This window comes from Narcine bancroftii, chromosome 4 (genome assembly GCF_036971445.1).
Source record: "Narcine bancroftii isolate sNarBan1 chromosome 4, sNarBan1.hap1, whole genome shotgun sequence".
NCBI lineage: Eukaryota > Metazoa > Chordata > Chondrichthyes > Torpediniformes > Narcinidae > Narcine > Narcine bancroftii.
This window is the reverse complement of record NC_091472.1, coordinates 290893760-290912560: the sequence shown is the minus strand read 5'-3', so window position 1 is coordinate 290912560 and position 18801 is coordinate 290893760. Positions and strand designations below refer to the sequence as shown.

The following is an 18801-nucleotide window of genomic DNA, read 5'->3' as shown; positions in this document are numbered from 1 at the left end:
TGGGAAGATGGCGCCATTGGGGGTTTCTCCCTCACTCAAACCTCCCGCGTGGCGCGCGCCACGGCCTGCGATTGTGACATCATCATGCACGTGGTGACTGAACCAACTCGTCCCTTAAATAAAACAGTTGTTAATGACCCTCAGCGTGGTGGCTGTGCTTCTTACACTGCTCACCCACCACAAGATGTTGAAATAACGCAGATAGTTCTTAAACTAGTCAACATGAATGGCAGCAGCTTTTGTTCACTTAGCATTCGCAGTAGCACGAAAATGTATTGCGATTACTTTGGAAAGATGATGTAGAAGTAAATATAAATCGTTGGCACAATGAATTGAGATCTTGAATTTATATGGAAAAAATAACTTATAATTTGCATGATAACTTTTTTTTGTTCAAATGTGGTCACCTAATTTGGATGTATGGGTTTAGAAATATCTTAAGACATTATATAGTCTATGTTTGTAGCTGGTTGATATTTTTTTTTTGCTCCCCTTGCGGGGCGTGCTGAGGGTGGGTGGGAGGGTGGGGTGGGTTTATATTGTTTTAGTTTAGTTTATTTTGTTATTATTTTTATGTAATTTGAAAATCTTAAAGTTTAAAAAAAAAACATGAATGGCAGCAGGCTACAGTCAGAAAAGGTTGGTGTTACAAGTTGATAACTTTAGTTCTAAGGCAAACAGAAAAGGTTGATTACCTGAAACTGTCACATCCTAAGGGGTGCAACATGCCTGGTTGAAAGTTGACTTGCTCTTCCTTGAGATGACATTGAGGCTTGTTGATATATAGTGTAAGATGCCAAACACAGAGTGATGAGAGTGTGAGTGGGATGGAAAATCAAAATGACACGCAGCCAGGAGCCAAGGTTAAATCTAGACTAAACAGAAATGTCCTGGAAGATGCTTGGTTTCTCCGATAGAATATACAAAAATCAGAAAAAGTACAAATTAATTTTAACTTCACCTGAAGGAATGTTTAGGTTGCACACTCTGTCATTGTTACCCAAAAACAATGTAATGCAGTTCATTGTTGTCCCTTAATGCATAAACAATATGTATTGTCAAACACGAATTTTGGGCATCAGTGTGCTATCTAATGACAATGTATTATTACAACAGTTCATCATTATTGAGAATTGAAGATTGATAAAGAATTAACAATGGCCCATTTTACTGTTGTAAAATACATAGCCAAGACATATAAAAAGGCTGGATTAAAAATCCTTTCTGCTGCAGAAAAAGACATGTACTTTTCAAATTCTTTTACTGTCTCGTAATAAAACAGCCATAATATTAAATAAAATTGCCTTTAGTCTGCTGTAAGGCAGACGAAGATTCGCTGTAAGCAGAAATTGCCTGGAGCCCCCGACAGTCAGAGAAAGAGAAGCAAAATGAAGTCCCCTCAGAGTATGGTTATCAGATTTGCCAAATTCCGATGATTTATAATTTGCATATACACATACGTACACTGACAAGTAGCTGGATTAGAATCTTTCAATTTAAACAAGATAGCTCTTTTAGCCAACAATGCTGAAAAGGCCACAACCTGATATGTGGAAGTGGGAACTCGTCCCACTTCTGGAACGACAATTCCAAAAAGGCAATGGGTTAGGTTGCAAATTGATATCCAGTATAACTGACAAAGTCTTAAAAATATCTATTCAATACTTCTCCAACATAGGGCATGACCAAAACATAGGAGTTAGAGAATCCACTTCTGATTTACATCTATCACAAATAGGACTTATTTTAGAAAAAATACGGGCCAATTGTCTTTCGACATATGAGCCCGATGTACCACTTTAAACTGAATCAAAGGATGATGAGCACATATTGAAGAGATATTAAATCTTCTCCCATGATTCCTCTGGAAGATGTAACTGAAGTTCCTCTTCCCAGGCCCTTTTAATTTTGTCAATAGAATTTGATTGCAATTTTAATAACATTATAAATGTTGCCCATTAAACCCTTATCAGGGTCCAAATTAAAAAAGTGTATCAGCTAAATTTGGTTGATATGATGTTCTAACATTAGTAGACATGCCTTCAACCCAATAGTTAAAGATACATTACAGATTTGGTTTCAATTTCAGAAGTTCTTTGACTTGAAAATTTTTATTTTATCTAGTACCACTTCTCTTAATTATTTTTTTCAACAGTCTATAATTGATCAAGCCTTCTCTTTTTGTAAAGTTAAAGGAATTGTTTCTTTTTCAGATTTGTTTATAGATGGTAGTTTAATGTCTTTTGAACAATTATCTAATAAATATAATATACCTAAGCCACATTTTTTAGATATATTGCATCTCTTGATCAACAAGTGTTTTAAATGTTGTCCACTGACAAAAAAGAACATTGTCATCAATTTTTATTCTCTTCTTTTTAAGCACTACACATGATGACAATTCCACTTGTTCCCATGCTGGAAGAGTATTTAGTAACATTCATGTAAAAGTATCGAATTCTTCAAGAGATTAAATCCATTTCACAAGTCATGGCATGTGCCGTAATTATTATCCACTTCAAGTTGGAATTTATTTTTCTGTTCAAAAGTAAAGTTGTCACTTTTAAGGCAACCCTTGACACTTAAAGGGATAAACTTTTCATCACTTCTTTCTTTTATGTAGTCAATGAGTTCCTTTACGCAATAAAGTTCAGTACAACTCCAATTATCCAAAGCCTGATTCTCCGAAATCCTAAATTATCCAATTTTTTTTCAAATTTTGGATAAACGAGGATATCTGAAATCCTCATTTATCCAAAATTTTTTTGGAGCTGGACTAAACGGGAACGTCAGGCTCCCAGCGCCGGCAGCAGCGGACCTTGGCCTCCCAGCAGCAATGTGGACCTCAAACTCCCAGGCAGGAGCAGGAACTTTGGACTCCCAGCATGAATAGGGCCTTGGTGGGGAAGTGTCAGTGATCGGCAGTGGCCAGGATTTTTTATGGTGAGAATTAAACTCATAATGCTTAAAAAGCCTTACCTTGTTACTTTTGTTGTACAGGTACACGATCCTTTATCCGGAACCCTTGGGGGACAGTGTGTTCTGAATTTCGGATTTTTCCGGATTTCGGAAAGCCCACCCGAATTGTGCTGCCGTATCCACCCCCACCCCCACCCCCTTACAGTCGCCCAGCCGTCTCCCCCAACCGCCGGTCCCTTGGCTGCCCGGACATTTCCCCGATCGCCAGTCCCTCGGCTGCCCAGCCGCCTCCCCCAACCGCGGTCCTATGGCCACTTCCCCTGACCACGGTCCCTCGGCTGCCTCCCCCGACTGCTGGTCCCTAGGCCACCTCCCCCAACCGCTGGTCTCCACTTGCCAGATTTTGGAGCTTTCTGGATTTTAGATGTCCTGATAAAGTATCGAGTACCTGTATAAACTGTGTTACAAATGATTTGCTGTTGCTACTGGGCTGTTTTTAAAAAATGACTGGTTCTCCAAAAAAACCATTTATCCGAAATGGGCCCAGTCCTGACCATTTCGGATAATTGGAGTTGTACTGTACTTCAATAACATTGTTTGCTTTTTTTTTCCAATTTGCATAATCCTATTGCTAAAGAGATATTAAAAATTGTGAACAAGAAATAAGTAGGCTTCGCTCAATGGATTATTGAAAAAGTCAACAAGAATTTCTGGGACATTTTCTCCAGAATTAAAGTATGATTTCAGTGCTTCAAATAAAGTGAGGATTCTCAGCATTGATCATCAGGGAAAATATCACAGCTGTGCTCAGGCAGGACAGTCCAGAGGGCTCATCTACTGAGACTATATGGCTGGAGCTGAAGAACGGGAAAGGTATGAACACACTCATGGGGTTGTTTTATAGGTTGCTCAATCGCCAAGAGAATTGGAAGAACAAATATGTACAGAGATAGCAGATATCTGCACGAAACATAAGACGGTGATAGAAAGAGATTTTAATTTTCCACATATTAACTGGGACCCCCATACTGTAAATGGGCTGGATGGCTTAGAATTTGTAAAATTTGTTCAACTAAGTTTTCTAAATCAATATATAGAAGTACCAACAAGAGAGAGTGCAATACTGGATTGCCTATTAGGGAATGAGACAAGACAGGTGACAGAAGTATGTAAAGGGAAGATTTTGGGTCCAGTGATCATAATGCCATTTTTTTCCAAGTTAATTATGGAGAAGGATAGGTCTGGGCCTCAAGTTACTTTCTAAATTGGAGAAAGGTCAATTTTGAGGAAATGAGAAAGACTCTGGACTGGGATAAGTTATTTTGGGGCAAGGATGTGCGAGGTAAGATGACATTTTGAGAGTACAGAGTTTGTATGTTCCTTTCAGGATTAAAGGCAAGGTTAGTTGGCATAGAGAACCTTGAGGGATATTGGGGATCTGGCTTGGAAGATTAGAGCTGTGTATAGGAGGTATAAAGCAACATGGAGCAAATGAGATAGTTGAGGAGTTTAAAAAATGCAAGAAAAACATCAAAGAAATAAGGAAGGCTGAAAGAAGACATGAGGTTACTTTGGCAATATGAAAGAAAATCCTAAGGGTTTCTACAGGTATATTAAGAGCAAAAGGATAGTAAGGGACAAAGTTGGTCCCCTGATGATCAGAGTGGGAGGCTTTGTATGGTGACAAAAGAGATGGGGGAGATCTTACGTGGGTTTTTCATCAGTATTCAATGATGAAACAGGCACAGAGTTGTGGGAAGTAAGGAAAACAAGCAGGGAGGTCGTGGAACTTATACATATTAAAGAGGAGGAACTACTTGCTGTCTTAAAGCAAATAAGGGTGTATAAATCCCCAGGGCATGACAAGTTCTTTCCTTGGACCTTGAGGGAGGCGAGTGTAGAAATTGCAGGGGCTCCAGCAGAAATATTTAAAATGTCCTTGGCCCTGGGTGTGGTGCCAGAGGGTAGCTCAAGTTGTTCCATTTTTTAAAAAAGGTTCCAAAAGTAACCCTGGAAATTATAAGCCAGTTTCTTACTTCACACAACTCTGTGCCCGTTTCCTGATTGAAAACTGATGAAAAACCCAAGTAAGATCTCCCCCATCGCTTTTGTCTCCATACAAAGCCAACCACTCTGATCAATCAAGGGGAAAAATTTTGTCCCTGACGTCAGTGGTAGATAAATTATTGGAAGGTGTTCTAAGAGATCGGATGTACAATTATTTGGATAACCACAAAATGATTAGGGATAGTCAACATGGCTTTATGTGTGTGAGGTCATGTTTAACCAACTTTATAGTGTTTTCGAGGAGGATGGCAGGAAATTTGAAGGAAAAGCTGTGCATGTTGTCTACATTGCCTATTAGGCAATGTAAGGCCTTTGACAAGGTCCCACATGGGAGGTTAGTCAGGAAGGTTCAGAAACTAGGTATTCATGGTGAAATAGTGAATTGGAGTCGATAATGGCTAGACAGGAGAAACCAGAGAGTAGTGGTGGATGATTTTTTTTCTGTCAGACTGGAGGCTTGTGACTAGTGGTGTACCTCAGGGATTCATTGTTGTTTGTCATCTATATCAATGATGTGGTAAAGTGGATCAGCAAGTTTGCAAATGTCACTAAGATTGAAGGTGTTGTGGACAATGAAGAAGGTTTTCAAAGCTTGCAAAGGGATCTGGCCCAGCTGGGAAAATGGCCTGAAAAATAGCAGATGGAATTTAATGCAGACCAATGTTAGGTGTTGCATTTGGAAGGACAAACCAAGAAAGGACATACACGGCAAATGGTAGGGCACTGTGGAGTGCAGTAGAACAGAGGGATCTGGGGATCCCCTGAAAGTGATGCAACAGGTGGATAGGATTGAAAAGTGAGCTTTTGGCATATTGGCCTTCATAAATCAAAGTACTGCATATAGGAGTTGGGATATTATGATAAAGTTGTTTAAGACATTCACGAAGGCAAACTTGGGAGTATTGTGTGCAATTTTAGTCACCTAACTACAGAAAAGTTATTGCAAGATAGAAAAAGTACAGGGAAGATTTACTAGTATGTTGCTTAGACTTCAGGAAATGAGATACAGGGAAGGGTTAAACAGGTTAGGTCTTTATTCCCTGGAACGTAGAAGAATGATGGGAGATTTGATAGAAGTATTTTTCAAATTACATGGGGATAGAATAAAAGTAGATAGGTAGGTGAGAGAGAAACCAGAGGACATGAGTGAAGGATGAAAGGGGAAAGGTTTAGGGGGAACATGAGGAAGAACTTCTTCACACAGAGTATGATGGGAGTGTGGAACGAGCTGCCAGCTGAAGTCGTGAATGCGGACTCAATCTTAATATTTTAGAAGAATTTGGGCAGGCACGTGGATGGGAGAAGTATGGAGGCCTATGGACTGGGTGCAGATCAATGGGGCCTGTTTCTGTACCGCAATTTTTTATGGTTCTATATGTCATCAAAAGGGAACCGAAACCATTTTCAGAATAAGACTGAAAATTAAGAGGCTTAGTTCCGTGGTCAGGGCTTATTACTGTTGGGAAGCAGAGGAGATGGTAACCCTTGTTCCCCAGGAACCATAACTCCAGGTGAAGTTATGTACACAATGGTGCTGATTCCTGAAGATTAAGGAGCCTTCTTTGCTTGAGGAAATTCTCGTGATCTCCAACTACCTGCACATTGAGCTTTTGAAATATTTCTTGTTCATACATTCATGCAGATCTGGTTGTGAAGGGGATCCTTTTGGATCCTGTATTGGCAAGATTCCAACAATTCTGGCAAATCTCAGTGCCCAAGTTGCTGTCCATCCCTCACAGAAATCAAAACAGATAAAATCATTCCTTCTCCAAAACAATGCTGTGAGACCTCTCTGATGCTTATGCCAACAGAAAATTGCAAGGAAAGACAGATGAAATCTTAGTTTTGGGTGAGGAATACTTACTTCTCTGAGACCCACAAGCTTTGAGTAACTGTGCCACGTGAATGGTCTTGCAGGAAACTTACTTGGCTTCCTGCTTTTACTCCTGGTGAACAACTAGTCTGATCCAAATAATATGAAGAGTTCTCAGCAGGCTTACTTTAAAAGAGGCTCTGCTGACACGATACGTATCCCGCTACCTTCTTAATCATTTAGCTACAAATTCGAACCAGTTATCACCCAATGCTTCTAAAGGAGGTAAATAATTTAGATAATTTTAGCTGCTCGCCATTCTGTTTATTTTGTAGTTGGAGTAGCTTAAAATCACTCCCACGATTTTGGAATGGAGACAAGATCGAATGTAATAAAAGCAAAAGGTTTAGCTAAAACTAATTTAATGGCTATGATAAAAGAACTGCACTTTGTAAAACAATTGTCCGTATTGACTCAACATTTCAAGAAACTTAATTGCAATAACTTTCCAGTGTTACAGAATAAGTGAATACAATTATGGAATAAAATATATCTTTAGGTTAGATGTTGCTTAGACTTCAGGAAATTAGTAAAGTTAGATCATAGATTCTCAAGGTGAGGCGTAGGCCCCTCCTGTGGGGCGTGGGAATATTTTGGTGGGGCGTGGGGCTTAAGAATATTTTAGTGGGGTTTAGGAATATTTTGGGAAATAATTAAAAAGTTGGTTTGAAAAAATAAACTCATTATGTTGGTGTGAAAGATGTGACTTGGCAACACTGTCAGTACGACACAATTGTGGTAACTTCCAAGTAAAATCACTTTGTTCTTTTTATTTTCATAAAATGTGTTTTTGCTTTTCCGATATTTCTCTTACTTTCACTGTTGGTGAACATTATATTTTTTTCTGACCAGTCTTATTATCATCCATTCTAAACTAGAATGTTTGGGGGGGGGGGGGGGGGGCGGGGAGGTGGCACCCAGACGTCACCCTGAGGGGGATGCCAAAATCAGAAAAAAAATAGGCGAGAATGGTTTTGTACACTCTCTGCAAGAAAAAAAATATTGGAAACCATGCTAGTGTTTATTTTTCATGTTTTTTTAAGTCAGTATTCTTCCTTTGATTTGATCATTACTTTTATTACATTTTTCAATTCTAAGACATAATAAAATATTGATTAATCTGTTTCAGGGAGCTCCCGCTGTTGTATATTCAACATGAGCAGATGAAGTAAGCAAAAGGTTTGTCAATATTCAGTGGGGCTCTTGAAGTTTGGGTTTATATACCCACTGTACACGATGAATGTTCACCTTTTTGCCTATTATGCCAACAGACTTTGACAAATGAATTAATGAAAACAGGCTGTCTTGAAGCTCATTTGAGGGTAAAACATCTTAACAATGTCAAATACAAAATTGGAATATTTTAAATCACTGAAAGAGAAGTTTGAAAATAGATCAAAGATCACTTCATTATTCACTGTGCAAACGACAGCCCTGATTTGTACCCTTGAAGCTAGTTATGAAATTTATCTTCTGATAGCAAAACATGGGAAGAATCATACGATTGGGGATGAACTGATTAAACCCACAATATCATTGTTTCTCAAAACAATTCTGCAAATGGATGACAAAGATGTCTGAGCAATGCCATTGAGTAATAGAATAGATGACATGGGTCAAGATGTGGAAACATTGTATGATGGGTAAAAATACAGGATGTTTAAAATTAATGAAGGATGAAAATCCAAACATGTTGGTGATGCATTGTGTTATGCACTGAGAAATCTTAGTTGCCAAGAAATTTTCCCCTGTTCTATACGAGATAAAGTGTATCAATGCCATCAAAGCTAATGCCAAATGTGAATGTCTGTTTAAGCAGTTTTGTGTCAATAAAAATACAGAACATATGAGATTATTGCTTCACATTGAAGTAAAGTGGTTGTCAAAGGGAAACTGCTTATGGAACTGTTTGCCTCCCAGATACAGGTGAACTTAGAGCAGTGAAAAGTGTATGAATGGTCAGTGAAACAAAGAACTTTCCTGAACACATACACATTACATACTTAGAAGAGGATTAAGTTAGGTTAAGTTAATAGTAACAAGATAGATACCGATATCATTTTGTAAGAAGAAAATGAAAAACATTTGTCTTGGTGAATTTCTGTTCCTGCTGGTTTTTAGAATTTTCTGGGCTTGTATCAGTAGCAATCTTCGTATTGTTGGGTATGGGTACTGAAGCAGAAGCATTTCAGTTCAGAACTTACCTTCTATGTCAGATTTGCAGTCAATGCCAGCTAATATATTTGCAAGATCCTCATGTCCAGTCTTTTGTAGTATAGCCAAGAACTTGGAAAACCAGCCAGGAGGTTTCACCACTATTCTGGTCAATAACTGTCGAATTCCTGCTTTAGAGCCATGGGTAGTAGTTTCAATCAAAATCTGAAAAGACAGGTTCAGATCAGCATTAATAATTTCAGAGCCTTGCAATGTTTCACACATTTCAAGTTCAAGTTTATTATCATCTGACTGTACACATACAACCAGATGAAACAATGATTTTCCAGATCACAGTGGGCACATATACATACACTGTACAGGACACATAATAATCTCATGTATACATAAAGATATAACTTAAAATAAATAAATACTCTCTCTCCCTCTATATTATTTTGGGATGATTCACTCAGTTACAAGATACTGCGTGGATGAGTATGTGCCCACTTACAAATACCGGCTGTTCCCCAACCAGAAACCCTGGATGAATCTAAAAATACACAACCTCCTGAGGGCCAGAACAAGGCCATTTAAGGCCAGGGATCGAGATCTTTACAAGAAGTCCAGGTACAACCTGCAGAAGGCCATCTCTGAAACAGTGGCAATACTGGAGGAAGCTACAGCCTACAAAATGAGGGCGAACACGATAGTTGGCTGTGATACTTAACTACCCGATGAGCTAAACACCTTCAATGCCTACCTTGAGAAGAACCAAACAGAATCCATAAAAAGGCTGAGGACCCTATGTATCTGTCTCTGAGGGCAACATCAGAACATCATTCAAGAGGGTGAATCCTCGCAAGGCATCAGGCCCTGACGGCGTACCTGGCAGGGTATTAAAAATCTGCCCACCAACTAGCTGGAGTATTCATCAACATTTTTAACCCTCTCTGTGGCAGTCAGAGGTTCCCGCCAGCTTAAAAAGGGTATCAATCGTCCCGGTACCCAAGAAGCATGGGCTGCCTCAACAACTACCACTCAGCAGCACTAACTTCTACTATGATGGAATACTTTGAGAGGCTCGTCATGGCTAGAATTAATGCATTCATAAGCAAAGGTCTGGGCCCACTGCAATTTGCCTATTATTACAATCACTCCACGGGAGATGCAATATCACTGGCTGCTCAGCACTTGGGGAATAATGGTATTGAAGGCCGAGCTGTAACCTATGAAGACTGCATACGAATTGCTGTTTTCAAGGTAATTCAGAGCTGCGTGGAGAACCAGCAATATTGCATCTGCTGTGGTGTGATCGGGATGATAGGTAAATTGTTCTCTCTTCTGCAAGTGGATTCTTGACTTTCTCATTGGAAGACCATAGTCAGTGTGAATTGGAAACAACGTCTCCTCCTCACTGATCGTGAACACAGGCGCACCCAAGGATGCACTACTCGTTATACACCCGCGACTGTGTGGCCAGGCACAATTCCAATGCCATCTACAAGTCTGCCGATGACACCACAGTTGTTAGCAGAATCACAAATGGCAATGAGGAAGCGTAGAGGAGATAGATAGATCAGCTCGTTAAATGGTGTAATGACAACAACCTTGCAATCAATGTCAGCAAAACCAAGAGATGATTGTGGACTTCAGGAGGATGTCAGTGGAAGACGACCCAGACCTCATCAAGGGCTCAGTAGTGGAGAGGATCAAGAACTTCAAATTCCTTGGTGTCAACATCTCTGAAAATCTGTCCTGGAGCCTCCACATTGATGCAATCACAAAGAAGGCTCGCCAGTGGCTATACTTTGTGAGGTGTCTGAGGAGATTCAGTATATCACCGAAGACTCTCGTAAGCTTCTACAGGTGTACCGTGGAGAGTATTCTGGCTAGTTGCATCTCAGCCTGGTATGAAGGCGGCAACTCTCAGGACAAGAATAAACTCCAGAGGGTTGTTAACTCGGCCTGCAATATCACAGGCACCAGACCACTCCATCTACATGAGGCGGTGTCTTAAAAAAGCGGTTTCTATCCTCAAAGATCCCCACCACCCAGGCCATGCCCTCTTCACTCTGCTACCATCAAGAAAAAGGTACAAGAGCCTAAAGATGAGCATTGAGTGGCACAAGGACAGCTTCTTCCCCACTGCCATCAGATTCCTGAATAATCAATAAACAAAAGACACTACTTTTCTTTTCATGCACTCTCATTTTTTTTTTAATATAGTAATGTCACAAGATGGTTAAAATATGTATGTTTGCTCTATTTCGCTGCTGCAAAACATTGAATTTCATGACTTGTTCATGACAATAAATCCTGATTCTGATTCTATACATCAATCTCATAACCTACAGGAAGAAGCTGGTAGTGGGTTAAAGATACTGATGCTGGATGGAGAGGGTTCTCTATAATTCTTTGAGATTCAGACTATCTGGTGAATTTGATTGAGTAGGTCATTAAGGAAATAGATGGTACTCCAGCATCTTTGGGTTTCATCTACCCAGAAAAGCAGATACTTTGTCCAAAGAATGACATTTTCATCTGACTCATTTAACCCTACACCTACATATAAACTACTCAGGATCAAATTCCAAGAACTTGAAGCCACACCCTTCTGATCTAGGGCTAAATAATTACTATTGGTGACAGCTTTCTACATAATTGTTCACTACCTCATGGCACATAAATGTATGTAGGAAATTTGATACAGAGCTATATGCTACTAGAATACTGAACCAGCGTTTCTTTCTATCTCCACCAGTGCAACTCAAGTGAGCTATGAAGTGAGAGTTCCAGTGAGGAAATTCCAGGTTGTTATGTTAGAGAATACATCTTGTCCATATAAATCCCAGTTATTTTTCTTGATTTTCCATTATAAAATCCTTTGTCCATATCCTGAATGAAAACAGCTTGAGTAAGTGGTAATGCAATTGCATTATCTAGCCACTAGGCAGCAGTGTCCTTCAATTACTCAAAAAATCTAGTTTCTTTTTTTAGAAAGCTGACATTTCTCTACAGCTTTTATCTCCTGAATTGTGCAAAAAAAAAAGCAGAATTCCATGAAAGACTGACCTAATCTACTGTTTGAGTGACTATGGAATTTTTCAAGGAATCAAGTAATAGACTGAATGAACTTCCAGATTCTCTGCACTTCGGCAGTGGACCAATGCCATGTTAGGCTGATGTTGATAAGGTCCTTGCTTATCAGGTCAAAGCAGGACTCTTCAAAGACATTCTTAACAACGAACCTTATAATGCTGACAGCATGTAAGGCGAGAGGTGACCCATGAGTCCCAGCAGTCAGGAACTTTGGTGACAAGATTGGGACATGTGAAGGCACAGACATCCTGGGGTGCGCTGACATTTATTTGAGGAAATGCTAGCTGTCTCACACCAGCATCACCCTGAAAAATTAAGCTCATTAACCCTGGCAAAATGACAAATAAATTATTTTTTTAATGGAATGCGATGAATACGGTCATTATTGATAAATAGTCCACTCCTTAAACTAAATGTTTAAGTGCAGACATTCAGTCCAATTAGCCTGTGGAGCTCCTTATGTTTAAACACACTTTTTCAAAATATCACTTTACTCTTTTCAGCTCGCCCTTTAATCTATCTGGTTATGGTGATCATTTCAACTGTTCCCAAGTGGTAGTAAATTTCAGATTCCCACAATTTCAAACAGAAGTTTCTCCAAAATCCCTTACAAGATATTCAGAATTAGCAAGATAAAGTTAGTGATAATTTCCTGAGTGACCAGAGATGAACTATCTTTGCACTTCCCACACTGCCCTGTGTGCATGACAGTGGATGTGAAGAGATTGTCAATTCCAAGTGTAACTTGAAGGTCAAGCAGGTTAATTACTACAAAGAACTGCACTGTAATGAATGACTTATTCATGTTCCGGGGTTGTACTGTCCATATATATGCGAAATATAAATATATATTATACACACATCTTCTCGCACATACTACACAATGCAAGATACGAGTTAATCACGATGTGAGCACAGTGGCCATATGTGTTATTCATAACAACATCTGGCAGTGGCTAAAATGTGTTATTCACGTTGAGGGCTCTAGTAGATTTCCAATGAAAATAGAAGCCCATCTAAGCTCATCTATCTATTAGATGAGGCCTTTTGCACACTACCATCCTCAACAAATATTTATTTAAAAAAAAAACACAAATAGTGGGAAAGGCAAGAAGATCAGAAGATGTAGGTAAAGTTGAGAAACTGCAAAGGTTAATAGACCCTGATAGGAGGCGCATACTGGCCTTCAAATATGAAGGTTTACAAACATGAAATGTGATCTCTGCCTTCAAAATAAAATAAATGAATAAATTTAAGAAAAGATTATTTTTCATGGGGGACTTCATAATGCAGCTAGACTTTGTAAATTACTTTGGCGCTGGATCCCAAGAGAAGGAATTTATGGAATACCTATGAGATTACTTTTTTTAGCAGCTTGTGGTCAAGCTCACGAGGGAAATTCTGAATTTGGTGCTGTCAATGAACTTGGCTTGATGAGGGAGCTTAGACTAAAGGAACCCTTAGGAGGCAGTGATCACAAAATTATAGGATTCACTCTGCAGTTGAGAGAGAGAGCGAGAGAGAGAGAGAGAGAGAGAGAGAGAGAGAGAGGAGTTAAAATGAAGAAAGTGTCGGTGTTACAATCGAATAAAACATCAGAGGAGCTGGCCAAAGTTGATTGGAAGGGAAGATGGTGGAGCAGCAATGGCAAAAATTTCTGGGAATAATTCAGAAGACACAGGATAGATTCATCCCAAAGAAGAAGAGCATTGTCAAGGGAGGGTGATGCAACTGTGACTTACAAGGGAAGTCAAAGACAGCATAAAAGGAAATGAGAGGGCATAAAGTATTGCAAAATATAATGGGGAACCAGAAGATTGGGTAGCTTTCAAAACAGAAGGCAACAAAAAAATTAAGAGAAAAGGTAAAATATGAAGATAAACATCTAGAAACATAAAAGAGGATACCGAAAGTTTTTTTTTCAGATATATGAAGAGTAAAAGAGAAGTACAAGTAGATATTGAATTACTGTAAAATGACAATGGGGAAGTGGTCATGGAGAACAAAGAAATGGCAGATAAACTGAAAATGTATTTTATGTCCATCTTCACTGTGGAAAACACCAGCGATGTGCTAGAAATTTGGGTGAGTCAAGGCACAGAAGAGATTGTAGTTGCAATTACTGAGAAAGTGCTTGTGAACTGAAGGGGGCTAAATGTGGCTTTAGACACCTTGACCAGACGGACTACACCCAGGGTTCTGAAAAAGGTAGCTGAAGATACAGTAGAAACATTAGTGATGATATTTCAAGAATCACCGGAGTCTTGAGTGGCACCAGAGCACTAGAAAATCAGAAATGTCCTCCATTCTTTAGAAAGGGAAAGAGGAAAAAGACAGGGAACTATTGCTTGGCGTGGAAGTTGGGACCAGACCAGGGTTCAAATTTCAAGCTGTCTGTAAGGAGTTTGTATGTTCTCCCCATGTCTGCGTGGGTTTTTCCCAGGGGCTCCGGTTTCCTCCCACCATTCAAAACATACTGGGGGAGTATGCTAATTGATGTAAATTGGGTGGCATGGACTCATGCACTGAAATGGCCTGTTACCATGCTGCATGCTTAAATTTTTTTTAAATTAATTTAGACTGATTTCAGTGGTTGACAAGATTCTTGAGTCCATTATTAAAGACTTGGTGTACTTAAAAGAACAAGATAAAATTGCCCAAAGTCAACATAGTTTCCTTAAGGAGAGATCTTGCTTGACAAATCTGTTGGAATTCTTTAATGAAGTAACAAGCAGGACAAAGTAGAGTCACTGGGTGTTTACTTGGATTTTCAATAGGCTTTTGACAAGATCCGCACATGAGGCTTCTAAATAATTGGAAGGCATGGTATTACAGGAAATAAACTAGCATGGATAGGCATGGTTGGCGTAGCAGCAGATACAATGCCTTTATAGCGCCAGCAATCTGGACTGGGTTCGAATCCCGCGCTGTCAGCAAGGAGTTTGTATGTTCCCTCCATGTCCACATGGGCTGTCCCCCATTGTTCTAAACATCCCAGGGTTTGTAGCTAAATTGGGCAGCACAGACTGGTGGGCAAAAAGGGACTGTTACCGTGCTGCATGTCTAAATTTAAAATGTAAAGATTGGCTGGCTGGCAGAAGACAAAGGGAAAGAATAAAAGGGGCGTTTATTGACTGGCTGCCAGTGAAGTTCTGTAGGGGTTGGTGTTGATTTGCTATTTTTCACATTGTATGAATTATTTAGATGAAGGAATTAATGGCTTTGTGGATTTGCTTGTGGAAGGGAGGCAGAAAGTGTTGAGGGCGCAGGGTGTGTGCAGAAGGATTTGAATGTGTTCAAAGAATGGGCAAAGAAATGGCAGATGGAATAAAACATAGGAAGAATATGGTCATGCACTTTGGTGAAAGGAATAAAGGCACTAGGGTGGAGAAAATTCTGAAAGCAAAGTTCCAAAGGGACTTGAGAGTCCTCATGCAGGATTTGTTAAAGATTAACTTGCAGGTCAAGTCAGTAGTCAGGAAAGCAAATGCAACTTTAGCATTCATTTCAAAAGGACTAAAATATAAAAGCAAAGGTGTAATGCTGAGGCGATTGTCCGATCACATTTGCAGTATTGTGAGCAGTTTTGGGACCCATGTAGAAGGAAGGATATGCTGGTGCTGGAGAGGGTCAGAGGAGGTTTATGAGAAAGATAGCAAGGATGAGAGGGTTAATGTATGAGGAATGTTTGATGGCTGTGGGCCTGTATTCACTGGAATTTAGAAGGATGGGTAGGGGGGGGGAATCTTATTGAAACCTATTGAATATTGAAAGGGTTGGACTGAGTGGACATGGAGATGATGTTTCCTATAGTGGGACAGTCTAGGACCAGAAGGCACAGCCTGCGAGTAAAAGGTCATCCGTTTAGAATACAGATGACATGGAATTTCTTCAGCCAGAGAATTTGTTGCCGCAGACAGCTATGGAGGCCAAGCCGTTTGGGTAAATTAAAGCGGCGACTGATAAGTTCCTGATTAGTAAGGGTGTTGTAAGTTATGGGGAAGGCAGGAAAAGGGGGTTGAAAGGAAAAATACGTCAGGCATGATTTGAATGGTTTAGTAGCCTTGATGGCCGATTGAACTAATTCTGGTTCTTAACTCTTATGGTCAAATGGTCTTATACTATATGCTTGAAATAGAAAAGGAAATATTATTTTAAAGATTCGAATTTTAAGATTCCTTTATTGTCAGGTAATAGTACAAAACAATGTTTTTAAAAATATTTTATTTAAAGTTTAAAATCACACAACATAACATTATTTACTACATTTTAATATAGACATAATGTGATTAATTTTATATAAACCCCCCCCACCACCGCACTTATACCCTCCCTCCTCCCTTCCCCACTGACAAAGAGAGAAAAAGGAGATCATTATCTAGTACAATCACTTTTAAAACTTTAAAACCTCTTGGCTGCAGGAGTGGCGGCATCCATCGAAGCAGATCAAGAGATAAAATTCTAACATCAATAGTTTTCAGATACGAGCTCCAAACTTCAGCAAAGAAAAAAATATGTCTCTCAAATTATATGTAATCTTTTCTAAAGGAATACAGGCTTTCATTTCATTATGCCATCTTTTCATCCCTAAAATCGAGTCAGATTTCCATGTAATAGCTAAACACTTTTTAGAAACCGCCAAAGACAAACGCAAAAATTCAATTTGAAACATAGTCAATCTCAATCTTAAAGCTATTGACTTGATACCTCCTAGTAAAAACAACACTGGGTCAAAAGGTAAACTTACTTTTAATATGTGTTCTAAACAGTTTAATTTGCAACCGAAAATTTTTAACCTTAGGACGAATCCACGTCGAATGGCCACAACTAAAACGTAGATCTGAAGAACTAATTTGAAACTTTTTCAGTTTATATGGAGTCAAATACAATTGATGTAAAAAATTATACTGCACATAAAATGTAATATTACATGAAATTGCCTTCTGCATGCCATAGGGCAGATAGAATCGCCATTAGCACCCCTTACAGTAAGAGAGAAAGAGAAGTGAAAGAGCCCCTTCAGAGTCACTAAGTGTCCATGGTTTCACCTCCAGCGATCCCGCAGCCTCTGAATTGAAATGATTTCTGATTTGAAAAGCTCCAGATCCACATCTCCGACACAATCAAGAACCCTTTAGCACCCAAGGCCCTTCAGGCGCCCTTCTTGCTTCTCAGCTATCTCTTGGATCCTGGCTCCAAAACCTGGTTTCCATTGAGCCAGTCTCCAACATCTCGCAGTCTGTTTGGGTCACCCGACCACAAGTTGTCCTCAGCCACTGACCCCCTCTAGTCCACTACCATGGTCATCGTACTGTACTTTTGTGGTGTGAGGTATAATTGATGTAAAAAAATTATATTATACTAACCTATATCTAACATTTATAATGTTTGTCATACTATCTCTGCACAGATCTGACCAATTTAGTTCATCAATATTAGTATTTAGATCTGTCTCCCAGCATGTCTGGACCTATGCATTCCTGTTTAAAAGTTCCCTCTTCAATAAAGTATACATAGCTGAAATAAATTTCTTGATATATCTACTATGTATCAGCAATTCTACATCACCACATTTCAGTAATAGCATATTGGACCCAATTTACCTTTTAAATAATCCTGGAGTTGTTAATACAAAAAAGTGCATTATTTTGTATCCCATACTTATCTATTAATTGTTCATATGACATTAAATGTCTTCCTTCTTAACAAACTTCTATGTATCTAATTCCATTCTGAGACCAAATGTTTAAAAATTGATTATCCTTTGAAAATGGAATAAGTTGATTTTGTATCAAAGGCATTTTAGGCAGGACAGCACTTCTTGTTCCAATTTCGTCATTTACCTTATTCCAAATATTAATCAAATGTTTCAACAAGGGTACTTCCCTCTCTCCAGATAAAAATTTTGATACCCATTTATATATAAAATCTTTGTATTTCCTCTCTCTTATTTTATCAATTTCAATCTTAATCCATGCTGGTTTTTCTTCCTCATCAAAAAAATGGTCAAAAATCTCAATTGAGGTGCCTTATAATAATTTTTTTAAGTTTGGTCATTTTGCAAACCTCCTATCAAATTTCCATATCAATTTGTCTAAGGAAACTCTCAATATCTTACTCTTCCAAAGAAAATTTCTAATGTATTTATTTAATTCTTGAAAAAACATTTGCAGTATCATTATTGGTAATGTTTGAAATAAATATTGTACCATAGGAAATATATTCATTTTGACACAATTAACCCTACCCAATAAAGTTATTGGTAACATCTTGCACTTACTTAAACCCTCAACAATTTTCTAAAGGTACATAATTTATGTACATTACAACTCTGATTATCTGAAATAATCAGGCCTATTTTGGATAAACAGTTTGATTGGAGAACTGGTCATTTTATAAAAAGATTCAGATAACAGGATTTTCGAGAATCAAAATTGTACTGTACATTCTCTAACTTATTATCTACCTGTATGCCTAAATATTTATCCCATTCACCGGCCATTTAAATTGGGTAACTTGTTGACACTGAGTATAATCCTCTGCAGTCAGGAGCATAATTTTCACTTTTATCCCATTTTATTTTATAACCAGAAACCTTGCCATACTCCTCCAATCTTAAATATAACTTGCGTAATGGACCTATTGGTTCCATCAAATAAATCAAAACATCATTAGCAAATAAATTA

General features: G+C 38.8%; 1 protein-coding gene across 2 annotated transcripts in view; it reads right to left on the bottom strand.

Moving 5' to 3' along the window:
• The window catches only part of ifih1 (interferon induced with helicase C domain 1), a 104736-nt gene that overhangs the window by 80187 nt on the left and 5748 nt on the right, over positions 1-18801 (bottom strand). For both annotated transcript variants that reach the window (XM_069935355.1, XM_069935356.1), the window contains exon 2: positions 9064-9238. In XM_069935355.1, the coding sequence (XP_069791456.1) occupies positions 9064-9238 (175 nt within the window). The remainder of the gene's footprint in view (positions 1-9063; positions 9239-18801) is intronic.